General features: G+C 44.4%; 1 protein-coding gene across 3 annotated transcripts in view; it reads left to right on the top strand.

The window, feature by feature from the left end:
- Positions 1–17768, top strand: part of TULP4 (TUB like protein 4) — a 238622-nt gene that overhangs the window by 185536 nt on the left and 35318 nt on the right. For all 3 annotated transcript variants that reach the window (XM_060115417.1, XM_060115418.1, XM_060115419.1), the window contains 2 exons: positions 11736–11916; positions 14248–14382. In XM_060115417.1, the coding sequence (XP_059971400.1) occupies positions 11736–11916; positions 14248–14382 (316 nt within the window). The remainder of the gene's footprint in view (positions 1–11735; positions 11917–14247; positions 14383–17768) is intronic.

Here is a 17768-nt window from a genome sequence, read left to right as displayed (position 1 = left end):
ACCAAAGAGAACAAGGGTGACTATAATTATATCAGACAAAATAGACGTTGAGTCAAGATCTGTCACAAGAGATAAGGAAAAACGTAAAGGCAAAAGGGTCAATTAACCAGTGAGAAATAACAATTATAAATATATGCGTACAACATTAGAGCACCTAAATATATAAAATACTAAATTATTATGTAAAACAAACATTGACAGAACTGAAAGGAGAAATGGACAGCAATACAGTAATGGTAGGAGACTTCACTACTCCACTCTCAATACTGGATAGAACAACCAGACAGAAAATCCATAGAGAAACAGTGAGCTTTAACAACACTGTAAACCAAGTGGACCTAACAGACGTGTTTACTTTTTTCATTTTAAATACCATATCAGTTTTATTTGAATAATAATTGTATACATAGTATAGCGTGTCACATACTGTTTGCTATTTTTATGTGAGGAAAGAAACAAAACTGGGTAAAAAGAATTTTTTTTTTTACTTTAATGAACTTAATTTTTTTCTTAATTTTTTTTTAACATAGCAGTGTCTACATGTCAATCCCAAACTCACAATCTTTCCCTCCCCCCACCCACCACCACCCTTCGGTGCTGGTAACCATAAGTTCATTATCTAAGTCTGTGAGTCTGTTTCTATTTTGTAAATAAGTTCATTTGTATCTTTTTTTTTTTTCAGTCTTGGCTATTGCAAAGGGTGCTGCAATGAACATTGAGGTGCATGTATCCTTTCAAACCATGTTTTTCTCCAGAGAACATGCCCAAGAGTGGGATTGCTGGATCATATGGTAGCTCTATTTTTAGTTTTTTAAGGAACCTCCATACTGTTCTCCATAGGGGCTGTACCGATTTACATTCCCACCAACAGTGTAAGGGGGGTTCCCTTTCTCCATACCCTCTCCAGCATTTATTGTTTGTAGATTTTTTGATGATAGCCATTCTGACTGGTGTGAAGTGATACCTCATTGTAGTTCTGATTTGCATTTCTCTAATAATTAGCGATGCTGAGCATCTTTTCATGTGCCTCTTGACCATCTGTATGTTTTCTTTGAAGAAATGTCTATTTAGGTCTTCTGCCCATTTTTTGACTGGGTTGTTTGTTTTTTGGATATTGAGCTGCATGCGCTGTTTGTAAATTTTGGAGACTAATCCCTTGTTGGTAGCATCATTTGTGAATATTTTCTCCCATTCTGTGGGTTGTCTTTTTGTTTCGTTTGTGGTTTCCTTTACTGCGCAAAAGCTTTTGAGTTTATTTTTTATTTTATTTGTTTATTTTTGTTTTTATTCCATCACTCTGGGAGATGAATCGAAAAAGATATTTCTGTGATTATTCTCCTTATGTCAAGGAGGGTTCTGCATATGTGTTCCTCTAAGAGTTTTATAGTATCTGGCCACCATCACCCTGGTACCAAAGCCGGACAAAGACACTATAAGAAAAGAAAATTACAGACCAATATCCCTGATGAACGTAGACGCAAAAATCTTCCACAAAATACTAGCAAACTGAATTAAACAGCACATTAAAAGAATCTTACACGGGCTTCCCTGGTGGCGCAGTGGTTGAGAGTCCGCCTGCCGATGCAGGGGACACGGGTTCGTGCCCCGATCCCGGAAGATCCCACATGCCGCGGAGCGGCTGGGCCCGCGAGCCATGGCCGCGGAGCCTGTGTGTCCGGAGCCTGTGCTCCGCAACGGGAGAGGCCACAGCAGTGAGAGGCCCGCGTACAGCAAAAAAAAAAAAAAAAAAAAAAAAGGATCTTACACAACAGTCAAGTGCGATTTATCCCTGGGATGCAAGGATGTTCAACATATAAGTCAATTAATGTGATACACCACATTAACAGAATATAGGATAAGAACCATGTTCTCAGTAGATGCAGAAAAAGAGCATTTGACAAAATCCAACACCATTTCAGGATAAGAAAACTCTAAACGAGGAATAGAAGGAAATTAATTCCACATAATGAAGACCATACATGAAAATTCCACAGCTAATATCATACTCAGTGGTGAAAAACTGAAAACTTTTGCTCTGCAATCAGGAACAAGATGATACCTGCTCTCTTTACTTTTATTTGACAAAATACTAGAAGTCTTAGGGAAGTTAGGCAAGAAAAACAAAGAAAAGGCATTCAAATAGAAGTCATGACATAGTTTTATATGTAGAAAACCCTAAAGACTACACATACACAAAAAACCTGTTAGAATAAATGAATTCAGTAAAACTGCAGGATCCAAAAATCAGTGTACAGAAATCAGTTGCATTTTTATATACTAGCAATGAACTATCTGAAAAGGAAATGAAGAAAACAATCCATTTACAATTGCATCCAATGGAATCAAATACTTAGGAATAAACTAGATCAAGGAGGTGAAAGACTTGTACACTGAAAACTATCAAACATTGAGGAAAGAAATTAAAGATGACACCAATAAATGGAAAGACATCCCGTGTTCATGGACGGGAAGACTTATTATGGTTAAGGTGTCCATACTGCTCAAATCTATTTACAGATTCAGTGCAATCCTTATCAAAATCCCAATGGCATTTTATACAGAGATAGGGAGAAAATTCTAAAATTCAGATGAAGCCACAAAGGTCCTGGACTAACCAAAACAATGTTGTGAAAAAGAACAAAGCTGAAGGAATCACACTTCCTGATTTCAAAATACATTACAATGCTATACCAAATATAACACTATGGTACTGGCATAAACACGAATGGCATAGAGACCAGTGGAACAGAAATTTAACCCATATGTAGTCAACTGATCTTCAGCAAGGGTGCCAGGAATATACAATGAAGAAAGGGTAGTCTCTTCAATACATGGTTCTAGGAAACTGGATATCCACATGCAAAAGGATAAAATTGGACCCTTATACCATATACAGAAATGAACTAAAAAATGGATTAAAGATTTAAACACAAAATCTGACACTGTAAAACTCCTAGAAGAAGACATAGGGGACACTTCATGACATTGGTCTTGGCAATGATTTCTTGGATATGATCCCAAAAGCATAGGCCGCAAAGCAAAATTAGCGAAGTAGAGCTATACCAAACTAAGAAGTTTCTGCACAGCGTAGAAAACAATTAACAGAGTGAAAAGGCGACCTGTGGAATGGGAGAAAATATTTGCAAACCATATATGTGGTAAGTAGTTAGTATCCAAAATATATAAAGAACTCCTTCCACTCAATAGCAAAAAAAATTAAAAATAATGAAAAATTAATAAAGTATAAAAAAACAAAAGAGAAAAGCCAGAATAAAAAATGGGCAGAGGACTTGAATAGACGTCTCTCCAAAGAATACTTACATTGACCAACAAGCATATGAAAGATGCTCAACATGACTAATCATCAGGAAATACAAATCGAAACCACTGTCCGATATCACCTTATACCTGTTAGGATGGCTGTTATTTAAAAAAAAGAAAAAAATGTGTTGGCAAGGATGTGGAGGAACTGGAACCCTTGTACCCTGTAGTGAGAATGTAAAATGTTGCAGATACGGAAGTTCCTCAAAAAATTAAAAATAGAACTACCATATGACCCAGCAATCCCGCTTGTGGCTGTGTATTTAAAAGAATTGAAAACAGGGTCTCAAAGAGGTATTTGCACAGCCATGTTCATTGCAGCATTGTTCACCATAGCCAAGATGTGGAAACAACCTAAATGTCCATCAGTGAATGAAAAGGTAAAGAAAATGTCATATATTCTTACAATGAAATATACACATACAATGAAATACTGTCTTAAAAAGGAAGGCTAAATAATATATGAAAAAACCTTGAGGACATAATGCGAAGTGAAATGATCCAGTCACTAAAGTCCAAATACTTCATGATCTCATGTATATGAGGTATCTAAAATAATCAAACGCATAGAAGCAGAGAGTAAAATTGTGGTTGCCCAGGGCTGGAGGGAGGGGAGAATAGGGAATTGCAGTTCAGTTGCTATTAAGTTTCAATTATGCGAGATTAACAAGTTCTAGAGACCTTTTGCACAGCGTTTTGCCTATAGTGAATGAGATTGTACACTTAAAACTGTATTGTACACTTAAAAATTTATGAGTGTAGATCTTATATTAAGTATTCTTACCACAGTTTTTTTAAAAAGATATGAATTTTTTTTAATTGGTAGTCTAAATTATTTTAAAGTCCATTTCTTGTCAGTTTAGTGTTATATTTTCTTCATATGCTTATATTAATACCACGGCATGGCAGTGGCCTTGGTTCTGACGCAGAGCCCTTGCAAGAACGGCGATCTTTGTCCGGACGGCTGCACTACAGGATTGAGCTTCCCAGGCTTCCCTTTGGCATTCCTAAACCTCGGATGCCTTGCTGCTCTGACAGCCCTGCCATTGGCACTGAATACATCCTGGTGTCATTTTAGAGGGAGGCGATGTGTGTCACTGAGAGTGACAGACACGCTCCTGACTAAATTCTAGGCAGGCCCCACCGAAGCCTCTTCTCGACTGGGCCTCAACCGTGGCCTGTCCAACTAGATTCGCATCACAAGTGTTTCGTTCTCTCTCTCTCTCTGTCTTGAACAAACACTAGCATAGTTTCTGTCCACGCAAGGCTGTGTAGCTAAAGATGACAACTCCAGCCTCCCGATGTTCTCACCTGGGAAAGCCCGAGGCTGCCAAAAGAATTACAGCACCTGAAAGTAGGGCCCCTGTCTCCCAGTCTCTGGACCTTAACTAGCAGAACCCAGATGGCCTAATGACATTGACAGTCCCCACCTCCCACTTCTGGTAAAATTTCCTCTTCCCTGGCTCTGCTGTAGCCCCCGCCTCCCTCGCCGCGCTCTCCTTCTCCCTTTAAGATGCCCAGTCACGTCTGCACTAGTGGAAGCTGAGTTCAGCTCCTTACTGCAGGAGTCGTTACTGGGTAAACATCTGTCCTTACCTCCTTGACTAGTGTCCGGCTTCACTGATCTTTGACACCAGTCACAGGTGCTGTTGGGTCTGCCCTCATCACCGTGTACCCTGACAGCTACCATTGAGTCAGAAAACTGTCACTCTCCTCAGACCAGGAAATCTGAGCCCTTTCCTCTGAGCCCTTTTGTTGAAGAAGTTTATTAGTAGCCACAGGAGGAGATTACTATTTCCGTATAATGAGAAATATATTTAGACATGTTTCAAAGATATGGAGCATTTTGAAACAGGAGAGGATTTGAGAGCTCATCTAATATACCTTTTTTTAGATGACAGAGGAGAACAAATACTCAGGAAGGTAAATGATCAATTCGAAGTTACATAAGTATTTAGGAGTCAAAATAGAGCCAGACCCCTAGCCAGCCAACTCCCAGTTCTGAGTTCTTTGCAAGGGAAAGGATGTTGTCCCCAGAAGATTTAAGACTGTCTTCACCAAACAGGTTAAGCAGACTTCAGCGTCACCTAGCACCTCCTTCCCAATCCAAGGACCACGTGGTGAGTGGCCTGGGTGTTTTCACCCCACTCCAGAGATCTGATATGGAGCTGTGTTCCTGAAACTTTTCTCTCTACCTCATTCCCTGTGTAGTAAATATATTTTAATAGTATATTCACATGGTATATAATTCTAAATGTTCAAAAGGATATATGATGAAAAGTTCCATTTTCCCCACTATCCTCAAGCCACCCACTTCTGTTCCCCAGAGGTAATTGGTGTTTCCAGTTACCTGTGTACCCTTCTGAAGGTATCCTGTTTTTAAATTAGTCCTCTAGTCATTCTATTCCCCCCACACACCCCCAGAAATCATGTGTAGGTGTCTTAAAAGGGTGAATAAACTTTAAAATGGAGCCTGAAAGATTTGGGGGAGAATGTTCTAGCAATGGGAATTATCTAACATTAAATTCAGTACCTGAGGCAGATAGAATATCTCCTTCTCTGAAAACCTTTGAACTTAGCATAGTCTCTCATCTTTATGGGTTAGTTTATAAGCTGTTATTCTGCAGTGAGGAGATGAAATGACTTCAAAATTACATGTTTAGACCAAAGATACAAATTTTTATTATAGATATTTTGGGTGAGATTTCTTTCCCATATTTATCAGAATAAGTCTTAAAGTGTCCGTTTTAGAAATGCATGTTATAGTCAATTGTGAAATTATATTTTATCTTTTTTTTTTGAACCAGGAAATACTCTGTTAATCAGCTGAGCAGTTCTGTCCTTTACAACTGTCTGATTTCAGTGACTATTTCCTTAGTTGCAAAATACTCAAATCTGGCCTTGAAGCACATTTACAAGCTAGTGTTCTGAAACCCAACAGGGAGGTCTTTTCAAAACAAAAGTTTTACTTTGGTGGCATCTCAGGACAGAAGGTTCCTTCTAAAGAGCAAAGGGACATCACAGCCTGTCCCGTCACTCCTCCCTCCACAGTAGTGCATTTAGACGTTTGCCACCAACGGAGCTGAAGTTACTGCAGGTGTATCTCAGGGATGTTGTGGGCTTGGTTCCAGACCACTGCAATAAAGTGAGGCACACAAATTTTTAGGTTTCCCAGTGCATATAAAACTTACGTTTACACTATACCGTGGTCTGTTAAGTGTGCAATAGCATTATGTCTAAAAGAACAATGTACATACCCTAATTTTAAAAAACTTTTTTTAAAAATTAATTAATTAATTAATTTTTATTTTTGGCTGCGTTGGGTCTTCATTTCTGTGCAAGGGCTTTCTCTAGTTGTGGCAAGCGGGGGCCACTCTTCATTGCGGTGCGTGGGCCTCTCTCACTGTCGTGGCCTCTCGTTGCGGAGCACAAGCTGCAGATGTGCAGGCTCAGTAGTTGTGGCTCACGGGCCCAGTTGCTCCACGGCAGGTGGGATCCTCCCAGACCAGGGCTCGAACCCGTGTCCCCTGCATTGGCAGGCAGATTCTCAACCACTGAGCCACCAGGGAAGCCCTAAAAAGACTTTATTGCTAAAAAATGCTAACGATCATCTGCGTGAGTCGTAACCTTTTGGCTGGTGGAGGGCCTTGTCTCCGTGTTGGTGGCTGCTGGCTGGTCAGGTGGTGGCTGCTAAGGCTGGGGTGGCCGTGGCAGTTCTTACAGTGACACAGCAGTGACGTCTGCCCCATCATGACTCTTCCTTCATGAACCATGTCTCTGTAGCCCGCAGTGCCGTTTGATAGCATTCTACGCACAGTAGAACTTCTGTCAAAGTCAGAGTCAGGTCTCTCAAACCCTGCTTTATCAACTAAGTTTATGTCATATTCTAGATCCTTTGTTGCCATTTAAATAATCAGTTACGTTCGCCATCTTATATGGACATGGTTTGTGATGCCCCAAAATAATTACAATAGTAACCTCAAAGGTCACTGATCACAGATCACTCTAAAAAATATAATAATGAAAAAGTTTGAAATACTGTGAGAATTACCAAAATATGACACAGATACACAAAGTGAGCAAATCCTATTGGGAAACTGGCACTTGCTTGGCACAGGGTGGCCACAGACCTTTAATTTATAAAAAAACACAGTATCTGCAAAGTATAATAAAATAAGGCCTACCTGTAGTAGGCATTTGTAATCACTTTGTTATCCTCTCCCCCAGCTTTAAATCACAAAAGAAAATAAATGGGGCAAAGTCAATTCCTTTTGTAGCTAGTTCCAATGCTACTGGTTAAATTCTACTACAAAAAAGGTGAACAGTTGTAGAATACATATTTTTATAGTTGAAATCTCCTAATATGGTCTTTATTCGAGAATTTAGATGCGTACCAGTCTCCAAAGGTAAAATCACTGGTGATATATGTCATCACTGGTTTCAAAACGTAAATCTTTTGAATGATTTGCTGTCTTCTTCCTATCTCCTTTGGTCTGTGGCTTGGTTCGTTTTTAATTGCTGGTGATAATTGTGTTACATTTTAAAATAATTACATCTAAAAATAGTTTAGAATGGAGTACATTTAAATGGAGAGATTATATGTGGATACCACAATTTTTTAAACATTGCATTGATACTAAACACTGCCCTGCAATAGTGTCCCCTATCCCTGAGGGACCGCCGTTGAACTGGTGTGGCCTGAGGACTAGCAGGTTTCTACCACCTTCTTTGGTTCTTAGTGTACCCATTACAGAGGGAGCATTGTCCCTGCCCATCTGTGAAGCCTGCAGTCCAGTAGAGAAAACAGCAGGAAAAATATGAGACAGAAATTTATATCATCCATAACTGAAAGTGTTTTGGAGGCCAATTTTATGGGAGGATTTAAGCACTGGTTTAGTTTAAAGAAGAAAGGAAAGAAGTTGTTGCTTCATTTGTAGGAAAATTTGGGCAAAGGCCAAAGCTTTGGGCAGAAATTTGTTTGCTAATAGTCACTGAGCATCCGCTTGTGACAGGCAGCATGGGAGAACCTGGGGGTGCAGACCTGCCCTCAAGAACCTCATGGTTTAATGGGAAAGACAGACATGCCAAAACAGTGTTGTGGGAGCCATGGTTAGAGTGAGGTTAATTCTGTGTAGCGGGTCCCAAAAGCCTCGTCTGAGCACCTGTAACGTATCAGACACCGTACTGGACACTGGAGATAAAGCCACAGTCTTTGCTGGCAGAGGACCTGCTGTGTGTGTGGGTCAGGGGATGGGTGAGGTTATGAATCTCATCTGGGACATGTTGATTCCGAAGGGCCTGGCCTTTGACACATCCAGGGGTAGGCGGCGGGCAGGCAGTTGGACCTGTGAGTCTGGAGCTTAGGGGAATGGCCTGGGCAGGAAGCCAGCCCTGAATGGGGTCCTTGAGGCTGTGGATGTGACTCTGGCCTCCTAGAAAGGGGAGGAGGTCTGGGGCCAAGCCTAAAAGAGGAGACAGAGCCTGGGAAAGAGGAGCCGGCACCGTTCCGTCCAGAGCACCAGAATCAGGGGGTGGAAGCTGCAGAGATGGATGCGTTTGCCAGTGTGTGTATTTATTAGTATTAGACTTTTCCGTCTTGTTCCCTTGAAGTCCTTGGCTCATAGAAGCTTTATCTTACTGGAAATGAATAAGCATGAAAAGAACTTGTAATAGAGGAGATTTTTGAAAATCTGATTTTATGTCATATCAGTGTTCTTCAGTTATCTGACACACTTGTTCCAAAACAGAGTAACTTCCTCCGTCACTGCTTGACAACCCGACTGTTAGGGTTGCCTTTTTCCTTCTCTCTGCTCTTAACAGTGCATTATCTCTCAAGAGAGATGTAGTCGGAGTCGATTAATGATGGGGGATTTGGAGGCTGGTTTTCTTTGTCCTCTTTTGCTTTACTGTGATGTTGAACACTGAAAACTCATTAAGCCACCAGGCCTTTATTCAGGAATTAGATGGTGTCTGTTCTTCTCCAAAATGGAAAAATGTGAGTGTTACTCAAAAGATGCTTCATTTCCTCCTTCCCTTCACAAACCCTGCCATGTGTCATCTGATATGACAGGCCCTGAGGAGGTTGCAGCGATCAGAGCAGACCTAGTCCATGTCCTCAGAAGCTTACAGTCTAGCATGGGAGTCAGACCAATCAAATAATCACACGGTAAGATATGAGGATAGTGGTGATGGTGCCAGTGGAGACTGTGGGAGCCATAACAGGAGGGGTCTGGGAACTTGTGTGGGGTTGATACGTTGTAATCCTGGCACTTGAGAAGAATAATTGTTTGCTCTTGCCTGCTAACGAGCTACGTCTAGGAGAACCAGAGTCACAGGTGATGAAATAACCCCTTCACGTACACCGTGGTACAGGGCTGCACTTCAGACGTGCTTGAACGAACGGGTGAGGATGCGGAAAGGGGAGAGGAAAGCCTGCGTCCTGGGATGTTGCCTTACAGTGGGGTTCCCACACGTCTTCTTCTTCTGAAATATGTAAATTGTACATTTCAGTTGAAGTTACAGGAGGTCACGTTCCATATTTATCTTCACTGCAGACTGCTCAGGAAGCATATTCAGCGTCTGCCTCTGCCAGGGCTTCAGTGGCTCTGACCCACCGCTCCAGTGTCTGCCTCTCTCAGCCCGTGTCGCATGAGGTCTTTGTGGACATGCTGGTGGATACTGTTTATTTTCTCTGTTGGCAGCCAAGAATTCAGCTTTTTCTAAAATGATTTTTACTGTGTTCCTATTATGTCTTATCTGTTTTTTCCTTTAAGCAGCGTTCGATGATGATTCATCACTGGCCTTGGGGGAAAACTGTTTTAGCTTCTTTTTTATTTAAGTTTACAATCATTAAAAATGTAGATCGTGTTTAAAGGATTTTTTTTTTTTTTTGAGGTACACAGGCCTCTCACCGTTATGGCCTCTCCCGTTGAGGAGCACAGGCTCCGGACGCGCAGGCCCAGCGGCCATGGCTCATGGGCCCAGCCGCTCCGTGGCATGTGGGATCTTCCCAGACTGGGGCACGAACCCGTGTCCCCTGCATTGGCAGGCGGACTCTCAACCACTGCGCCACCAGGGGAGCCCCAAATGAATATTTGATGGACAATTGGTTTATCTAAAACAGCTCTAAATTCTGTGAGCATATTACTGCTGAAATGAAATACATCTTCCCTTGCAATTAATCTCTCGTAATCATCAGGATAATTGCCTTTTGATTGTCACTGACTTTAATTCACTCATGTAACCGTAAATACTTATTGAGTGCCCACTGTACCTAAAGCTCTGTTAGGTGCCAGGGGTACAGCTGTGGACGGTCTTGGCCCTCAAGGAGCTCAGTGTCAAAATCTAAAAAGCAAAAAGAAGTATGGACCTGGAAGTCTTAAATAACTTTCCCATTGTGTAGATCCTGGTATGGTTCTCCCCATGAGTTGTTGGTGGACAGACAGATGTCATTAGACAAAAAAGATACAAAGATGTCAATGCCGGCAGACACAGAAACTGCAGAGCCTAGCACACAGAGCAGGAGATAACAGGTGTACTCCTCAGGGAGGTCCTGCTTCCCAGGCCCCAAGGGTCCCCTCGGGGTCATCCAGTGGGATGACCCCCGTCGGGGGGGCTTTTGAGCAGCCACGAGCAGCTCCTCTGCCGCTCTGATGGAGGGCGTCCACCACCGTGCAGTCTCCCTCGGCCTGCTTGTGCTTTAGCCCTGGCCATGTGTCTGCCTGCAGGCCGGGTGACGGGGCGGGGGGGGGCCCTAGGTGGGGCCCTCAGCCCACAAGACGTCGGGCCTGTCTCAGCTCCATGCCAGCAGGGCTGGCACTTACCTCCCAGGATTGTTTTGACAGTCAATGAGGTAAACTGGTCAGAACAGTGCTTAGCCCAAAGTAAGCACGTAATGAATGTATTAATACCACGAATTCACTATAACATTGTTACTTAAATACATCAGCACCATTATTAGTCTCAGTGAAATAGAACCGGAGACAAACATGCTTACATACACTGAAAGGTTTTCTTGAAGAGATTTTTAACAATGAAACTCTGCTGCTGCTTTTTTTTTTTAAGAAACATAAGAGAATATGATTCTCTTCTTAGCCCTCCTCCTTCAACCATAAAAACAAAACAAAGAAAAACAACCCACAAAAGGTGAAACAGTGCTTTTGCTGGTGTTTGAAAACATCCACATAACATAATGAGTATATTTCTTATCGCATTAGTCACATTTCACTAATAGAGGACTAAAATTCTTCCAGTAATAGCCAGCTAAGTTTCTGCCACTTCCTGCTTTGTGTATGTCCTCGGTTGCTTACCTGGTCTCTTTCTTTAGTCCTGGTGGACAAGTCAAGGTGGTGAGGTTTGCCAGAAACCACAGACCTTTCTCCCCGTCCATCACGAGTCCTGGTCCTTGGTTGCAGGTGCTGTTTGGCACGGCTGACGGGCAGGTGATCGTCATGGACTGCCATGGCAGGATGCTGGCCCACGTCCTCCTGCACGAGTCAGACGGCATCCTCAGCATGTCTTGGAACTACCCCGCCTTCCTAGTGGAGGACAGCAGTGAGAGTGACACCGACTCAGATGACTACTCCCCGCCCCAAGGTAGCTCGCGGGCTCTGTGGGGACAAGAGTGTGGAAGGAGAATGAACCCATCCGCAGGGGAAGGAACAGGCCCGCCGTGCGCACGGCTCCCTAACCTACTGGGCAGGGTTCTCAATGGAACTGCAAGGCAGAACTGCCCTAATCTCTGTTCTTGGTTGGACCGTCTTCTCTCTGCCATCCCTTTTTGCAGAATCACTGGTCAGGTTGATGAAGCTCCATTGGCTTAGGTTTTTCTGGATATAAAACAAGACTTATGGCCGTTTCCCTGTCCCTGGGGTGTCGTGGGACTTAGCTGCTTAGTGAGAGAGAGCTGAAGATGAAAAATGCTGTGCTGTTCTTATACCCTAATCTGTGGTGTTTCAAATCCCTAACGTTATTAAAGCCCCTAGCTTTAGTTGTGTGGGGAAAGGATTAGCTCTGCCCGTAGTGAAGGCCAGTACACTGGGCTGGTATCCATGCCCCTGTCTTTTTTATTTCAGGCAGAAGGTCTGCGCTTCCTCAGTTCAGGTGAACCTGCCGCGCTCACCCCCCGCCCCCAAGCCTCACAGTGACGTTAGATTAGAGTAGATGACGTCGGAGTTTTTTAACATTTGGACCAGTAATGAAAGATTGTTTCAGACCCTTGGTGGGGATAATTCCAGGTTCCAGCTTCCTTCACCCCTTGCAGTGTGTCTTAGCCCCCAAAGCAGAAGCCTTTGGTGTCGACGCTGGCCATCACCGATGTCAGCCCTCAGCGCTGGCCCACTCAGGGCTCTGGCTCTTCCCCAGTGTCCCATCCCCTGCTCCAAACTCTTTTTTTAAAAGGAGAATATGTTATGAATAGTGGAAGGAAAAGACTCCCGTGGTCACCTGCCGCGGGACTTCCGGGCAGCTGTGCTCACACTGCTGGCTGAGTGCCCTTAATGGGCTAAAGGCACCCGCTGGACAGTTTCTACCCTTCCCTGTGACTGTGGGCATGCTCAGCCTGTGAAGGGCTGGTCCAGGGAGAGTATTTTTAACTTTCTCCCCCATCAGCATCTGCCCTCACTGGTACTCGGAGTCTTCTCCCTCTTGTCCCAGACGTGATAAAGTGTCATGCTTCCCAGAGACGTACACATATACATAGCCATTCATGCAGTTAGGGAGAAGGCAGTGTTCAGACCGGTAATGAAAGATTGTTTCAGACCCTGTGAAAAAAGTGTAGATTGGCGGTAGTGTTTCAGGATTGGTGGGTCTCGGGCGGGAGAGCGTTCTTCACTCCTGGAAATCCATCACCTCGTGGGGCCCCAGCCTTGAGCGAAGTGCTCATCCTTCCTCCACCTCGTGGTGATGAAGCCAATGTCTTTCAGCATTGGACTCAGCATCCTTTTAAAACAGAACTTTGCTAGATTGAATGCATATTTGCTTATCCACATTTATTAGGGGAAGAAACAAGATCCAGAGACCAAGTTGATAAAGCAAGTCCAGAGTAAGTCTAAGAGCAGAACGCGGTTCCTGGCCACTACCCTAACCTGTCACCCTCTTCGGAAGCAGAGGGCCACTTTGGAGGATGGCTGGGATTTGCCTTTCAGATAGAGCAGGGTGTTTCTTGGTGGCCTAGGGAATGTGAGCACAGAGGTGGGTACCTGCAGCATCTTCAAAGTGAAGCAAAGGAGAGTCATAACTGGGGATCCTCCACAGGCAGGGCTGAGCACGGTGAGCTAGCAGACGTCAGGCTGGCCCGCCCTGGGCGGGAGAAAACAGAGCATCATCCCTCACGGCTCCTTCCTTAATGCACAGTCTCCTCGCACGCACAAAGCAGAGTTCCTTTCTGCTGGCTGTGCACTGGGTATGGGCCACATCCGACCTTGGGTCTCTTCCGGTAAAAGCAGAGAGCTCATGGTGGCTGCTCACTTCCTATAATGTTCAGTGAAAGTGTGTTCAGTGTTGAAAGGCAGCTTTTCTCTGTACCTTGGACCAGGATTAAGAAAATGTTTTCATCCCTCTTCCCACCATCCTTATACGTTACGTGACATTAAAATAATTTATGTTTGCACATCATCAGAAACATGTAAAGCCGTCACCACAGAGGTTAATAAACTCTGCACGCACGCCCTCAGCACGGCATGCAGAGCCCAGGGAGCCCTGCTCGGTGCCCTCGGGGCTGCGGTCCCCAGCGCCTCTCATTCCAGGGGGCTCCGTGTAGTTCCTGAGTGCTGTGCAGCGTTGCCTCACTTGGTAATGTCCCAGCCCAGAGTCTGATCTGCACTGTGGGGTAGTTTCGAGGCCCCCCCGCAGGATTGCAGCACGCGGGCCTGGATTCTGGTCACGTGCTCGTTGCCTCGTTTTCACTCGGCGCTTCTGTCCCTGCAGATGGTCCGGCGGCGTATCCCACCCCAGTACAGAACATCAAGCCGCTGCTCACCGTCAGCTTCACCTCAGGAGACATCAGCTTGATGAACAGCTATGACGACTTGTCTCCTACTGTCATCCAGTCGGGGCTGAAAGGTACGGATCAGCCCAAGCGGCCAGCCTTCCGAGCTGGGCGTCACAGCCAGGCCTGTTGACCCCCGGCCTCTGCAGTGGCCTCTTCTGGGCTTAATGGAGTCTGTTCACTCCTCTGCTTAGCTGACAAGTCGATTCCTTTCTAGTCTCACCTTGAGGAGGGATTCCTGACAGTCCCCTTCGTCTTCACCTGCGCTTCTCGCCTCACGGCAGGAGTGATCCTCTCGGGTGTGGGCCGCTTGCCTCCAGCCGGCACTGCGGGTGTTGGGCGGCAGCAGGTGACACACGACAGCCGAGGCCTAGGTGTGAAGGTCAGCAGTCAGGGGCTGATGCCTTCCCGAGGGACGTTAAGGAATTGCGGGGGAAGATAGGCGTCCGTAAGCATTCGCAGGGCTCTGAATTGTGTGCCTCTGATGAGTTCTTTGGAAAAAACAGTTCTGTCTCTTCAGGGTTGAATGGTGCAGTTTAGAAATTCCAGGGCTACTTCTGGTCCTCGAGGTTAAGGGACCTGCTATAATCTGAATGGGAGCCATTGCGGGGCGCGGCGGTGGGGAGGCAAACCGGAACCTTCAGTTCAGCTTGATGCTGTCCTTCGAAACTGGCCATCAGACCAGAGCCCTGGCCATGTTGCTTCTTGTCTGAATTGTTCAGGAATGCCTGGGATACGTAGAATCAAGTCCACATACTTAACTGTTGATTGGCGGGAATGCATCGTACCTGCCTGCACACCCCACAAGCACTTAATTCTGTTTCAGAACTATTGGATATTCTTGGAAACAAGTTAAACTCCCTCTTTTAAGTGTCCCATTTGCTGTTTCAAAACTATAATTGTAAGGAATTATTTAGCCTATAAATTCCGGAGGGACATGTAGACGTCCTCCTTTATTATCACAAATGGACCCGTTAGGAGCTGAGTAATTTTCTTTTTACGATGATGATGAACTTAAATTCCTTGGACTTTTCTGTAAATTCTTTTCTGAATTTTCTGTCTTTCATGGAGCTAAAACAAAAAGGTAGTCATCATAAATTCTCTCATATATTTAGTGATCCAGGCTCTACTTTTGTTCTTCTAAAATTCTGTTTTTAAACCTCATAACCATGTTTATTAGTTGCATCAGTACCTGCCTCTAGTTCTGCCGTCCTGAACTTCGTTCTCTACCAAGTGTCTGATCGGGACTGAAAATATCATAATTACCACTCAGTTCCTTTGTATTCTTTGTAGGGTGAGTTTTTCAAATTTTTCACCATCTTGGAAACTGCCTATGGAAACTTTATTTTTTATTCCTTGGATGTATTCTTTTGTTCTCTATCAAACTAAATTATATTGGAGCAACCCTTCTAACACATTCCCACAATGGGCTTGAGAGGATTGGGAACATGAAGGTGAGGTGACTTGGGGAGGCGACCCAAAGTACCCCTCCCAAATGTGAAAGCTCTTGACTTGAGTTTTATCCTAAAAATACAGGCAAATTTAGCATTCTTGTGATGACCTAACTAGCAATCTCAGTCCAATCTCAAAATGTTTTCAATCATTTATGCCCTCATGACGCGAGATGCTTTTGCACTGTCTTCCCAATTTCAGAAAGTTAGGTGACGTTTCAGTAAATTGGTGTCATCCAGTAGGTGCTGCATGTAGGCAGTTTCTCCTGTCTTGGTTTCAGAATATTTCAGTCTTACGTGTGGTATGGACAGCAGTCGTTTTTTGAAAATTTATTTATTTTTGTCCACCACTTTATGGGATATGTTAGTAAATATTGGGAAGAGGTCGCCAGGTGCTGTCAAAGATGGCTTGCCGCAGCTTCTTCCATCTACGGTAACCTGTCCCATCACGGACACGTCGGTCCTTTGACTCGCAAGGTGCAAACGGTCCCTGACTTACTGTGGTTCAACCTGGGGTTTTTCAACTTTATGACGGTGCAAAAGCGATATGCGTTTGGTAGAAACCGTATTTTGAATTTTGAATTTGGATCTTTTCCCAGGCTAGTGATATGCAATCCCATCCTCTCTCGTGATGCTGGGCAGCGGCAGCGAGCGCAGCTCCCAGGCAGCCCCGCGATCACGAGGGTCAAAAACCGATACACTTAAAACCACTCTGTAGGGGCTTCCCTCGTGGCGCAGTGGTTGAGAGTCCGCCTGCCGATGCAGGGGACACGGGTTCGTTCCCCGGTCTGGGAGGATCCCACATGCTGCGGAGCGGCTGGGCGTGTGAGCCATGGCCGCTGAGCTTGCGCTTCAAGAGCCTGTGCTCCGCAATGGGAGAGGCCACAACAGTGAGAGGCCCGCGTACCGCAAAAAAAAAAAAAAAAAAAAAAAAAACCACTCTGTACCTGGACACGTTGTTTTTCACTTTCGGTACAGTATTCAGTGAATTATGTGAGATATTCAACACTTATTATAAAATAGGCTTTGTGTTAGATGGTTTTGCCCAACTGTAGGCTAATGTAGGCATTCTGAGCACGTTTAAGGTGGGTGAGGCTAAGCTATGATGTCCGGAAGGTTAGGTGTATTAAATGCATTTCCAATTTACAATGGGTTTATCCAGACGTAACCCTGTTGTAAGCCAAGGAAGATCTGTAGACCAAAAGGGTCTAGTATTTCCTTTTTACTGTCTTGAAGAAACATCATCAGAGAACTTTGCAAGTGAAGAAAGGTGACTCCTGGTATTCCCCAGCTTGTCACCAACACTGTAATCTGTGTCATGTGCACAAGAACTCACAGTGCTGGGCCCCTCGTGGTCTCCATGGCCAGCCCTCTTTGCCACCCCCGTCAACTCCATTTTCATTGCAGATTCGTGGGGTTGGGGGGATTTTGCCTTGCTGATGTTTGCTGAGGAAGTTCTGCCTTGAAGAAAAATCTGCTGAGTATCCCAACTTCGGGGAATTCTGTTTTTCACACAGTGAACTGTAAACTAGTTCACCTCATTTGGGGTTTTTACCCTTTATTGTGACTTTCCTCTTTCTTGAGGATGTAGCGGGGAGCAGGGGAAAAGGCTATTTCCCCTCTACCCATCTTAGGCTCTCAGACCAGGCCCTGTAAGTTAGACTGACAAAAAACTGATTGACCAGAGAAAAACACACAGAAGTTTAACAACACGTGCACTGTGTTTACCTGTGGAAGCACAGAGATGAGTAGCTCAAAGGGTTTAGATAGCATGTTAACAAAAGAACAGTACATTTTTTGGAGAAGTGACAAGACAAGGAGAAGACTTGAAGTTTCTAGGACAGCAAATTGTGGGAAGGTAAATATATGGGGGAGCTAACGGAGGATAAAGGCCAGTTAGTAAAGTCTGTTATGCAGATTCCCCTGGTGTTGATAATGGTCTAGAGTTGTCACCAGTGGTTCATTTCTGTCCTTCCTGGTGGGGGACAGGTAGACACCTTCACAGATTT

This window comes from Mesoplodon densirostris, chromosome 12, assembly GCF_025265405.1.
Source record: "Mesoplodon densirostris isolate mMesDen1 chromosome 12, mMesDen1 primary haplotype, whole genome shotgun sequence".
NCBI lineage: Eukaryota > Metazoa > Chordata > Mammalia > Artiodactyla > Ziphiidae > Mesoplodon > Mesoplodon densirostris.
The sequence above is the reverse complement of the archived record's forward strand: the minus strand, read 5'-3'. Positions and strand labels throughout refer to the sequence as shown.